This window comes from Myotis davidii, unplaced genomic scaffold (assembly GCF_000327345.1).
Source record: "Myotis davidii unplaced genomic scaffold, ASM32734v1 scaffold1509, whole genome shotgun sequence".
Lineage (NCBI taxonomy): Eukaryota > Metazoa > Chordata > Mammalia > Chiroptera > Vespertilionidae > Myotis > Myotis davidii.
The window spans coordinates 924462-926065 of NW_006299480.1; the positions used below are offsets into that span (position 1 = coordinate 924462).

Below are 1604 nucleotides of genomic sequence, written 5' to 3' on the forward strand. Positions count from 1 at the left end.
AGGCCAGGCTGTGCTGGACTGGGCTTTTGCCCTATTTTCAATGTAAACTGCTGTTTTTCAGTGGAATTAAAATGGTGTCTAGAAACCTGATAGATGTGTCATTAAACTTGGATATGCTCACTGCTTCCTTCCAACCTTCTCCCCTTTACCCTTCTTTCCTCAAAGCCAACCTAGCTTGACCACTCAACCAACCAGCCAACCAACCAACCAACCAATCAACCAAAATATACAGAAGTCAAAAATGAAATCTGTGACTATGCTGAGGAGTAGGTGCAGAGGTGCAGAGCTAGAAATGAGCAAAAAAGCCAACCGATCAGTAGCTGAGTTGACGTGAGGTTCATTCTTTTGCTTGGATTATTGCAAAAGTCTGTAGTTTGGGGGGGTGCCTGAAGCTGAGGCTGCAGAGCCTGCACGCGGCTGGCGGGCAGCTTCCCTCACTCACCTGGCCAGCAGGCGTCCCTGCCCACCTGGACCTCCTCCACGTCTTGGACATGCAGGTCCACCAGACCCTTCTCCCACGGGGGCTGCGAGAGCACCTCAGGATCTGGAGGTACAGGGGGGCTGGGCTCATCTCCCCACCTCTCCAGTCCAGGGCTCTCTCAGCAGCCTACAGGACGCCACCGAGGGCTCCTAGGTCCTGACCCCCAACACACAGCACCCCTCCAGGGCCTGCCCAGGGCGTGAGGGCCCGGAGGCTCCTGCCAGCCCAGCCAGGGTGTTGCTGGGAACTCAGGTTCCCGTCCTGCATTGACCCTGGGTGCCCTCAGGCCCCAACCTTCCTCCTGTGTTCGTGCGGAGAGGCCTGCCCCGGGGTCTGACCCGCCTGGAGCCTGGCGCTCAGCACAGCCGCTGCTCCCGAACCTCAGCTTGTGTGCCCTGGGCGAGGCCAGGCCTCCTGGGGGCGTGGGGCATGGACGGGCCTCTGAGCAGGATGGCCCAGGGGCACCATGTGCACGGGGCTTGGGCATCCTCCCCGGCGACTCCACACCCGGACAACTCAGACCCTGCCGGGGGCGGGGCTAGGCCCCTGGGCCCCGCCCACACCAGCGGCCCAGAATTCTGGGCCCCATTTTCCAAGGCTGGGGAGGGAGATCGGTGACTCGCTTCCATCTGAGACCCAGGCCTTGAGGATGCTGTTCTTTTTGCCCCTGACACCCCTCCCAAAAGAAACAGTCCCGGGACACTGGCCCCAGGAACCACTGCTCACGACGTGGGCCCCCCCTCAACCAACGCTGCCTGAGGATGCAGGAGCCCAACGGGGACCTGAGGGTGCAGGAGCCCAGCACAAAGAAGGTTGCCTGTGTCCCGCCCGCGGGGTGGCAGTGCCCACGGGGTCAGGGTGGCAGTGCCCGCGGGGTCAGGGTGGCAGTGCCGGGGGAGTACCGTGCTGGTGGCTGTGGAAGTGAGGCGGCGCCTCCTGGTGGTGGGTTCCAGGCGTCCCTGGTGGCTCGAGACGGACAGGGGGCGGGATGCGAGGGGGCTCCTGCCTGTCCCCCGTGGCTGCCATCTCCCGGCTGATGGAGGTGTGACGCCTGGACCTGGGGAATGAAGAGCATGGCAGGGCGAGGGGCGCGGGGATGCACTGGGGGGGCGGGGGGACACCA

At 63.0% G+C, this 1604-nt stretch overlaps 1 protein-coding gene across 1 annotated transcript in view; it reads right to left on the reverse strand.

Annotated features, from left to right (window-relative positions):
• Nucleotides 1-382: 382 nt before the first annotated feature.
• Nucleotides 383-1604, reverse strand: part of GLI4 (GLI family zinc finger 4) — a 6809-nt gene continuing 5587 nt past the window's right edge. The window contains exons 2-3 of the mRNA XM_006775146.2: nt 1384-1538; nt 383-544 (exon numbers count right to left, since the gene is read on the reverse strand). Of these exons, the coding sequence (XP_006775209.1) occupies nt 435-544; nt 1384-1507 (234 nt within the window). The 5' untranslated portion in view covers nt 1508-1538 and the 3' untranslated portion in view covers nt 383-434. The remainder of the gene's footprint in view (nt 545-1383; nt 1539-1604) is intronic.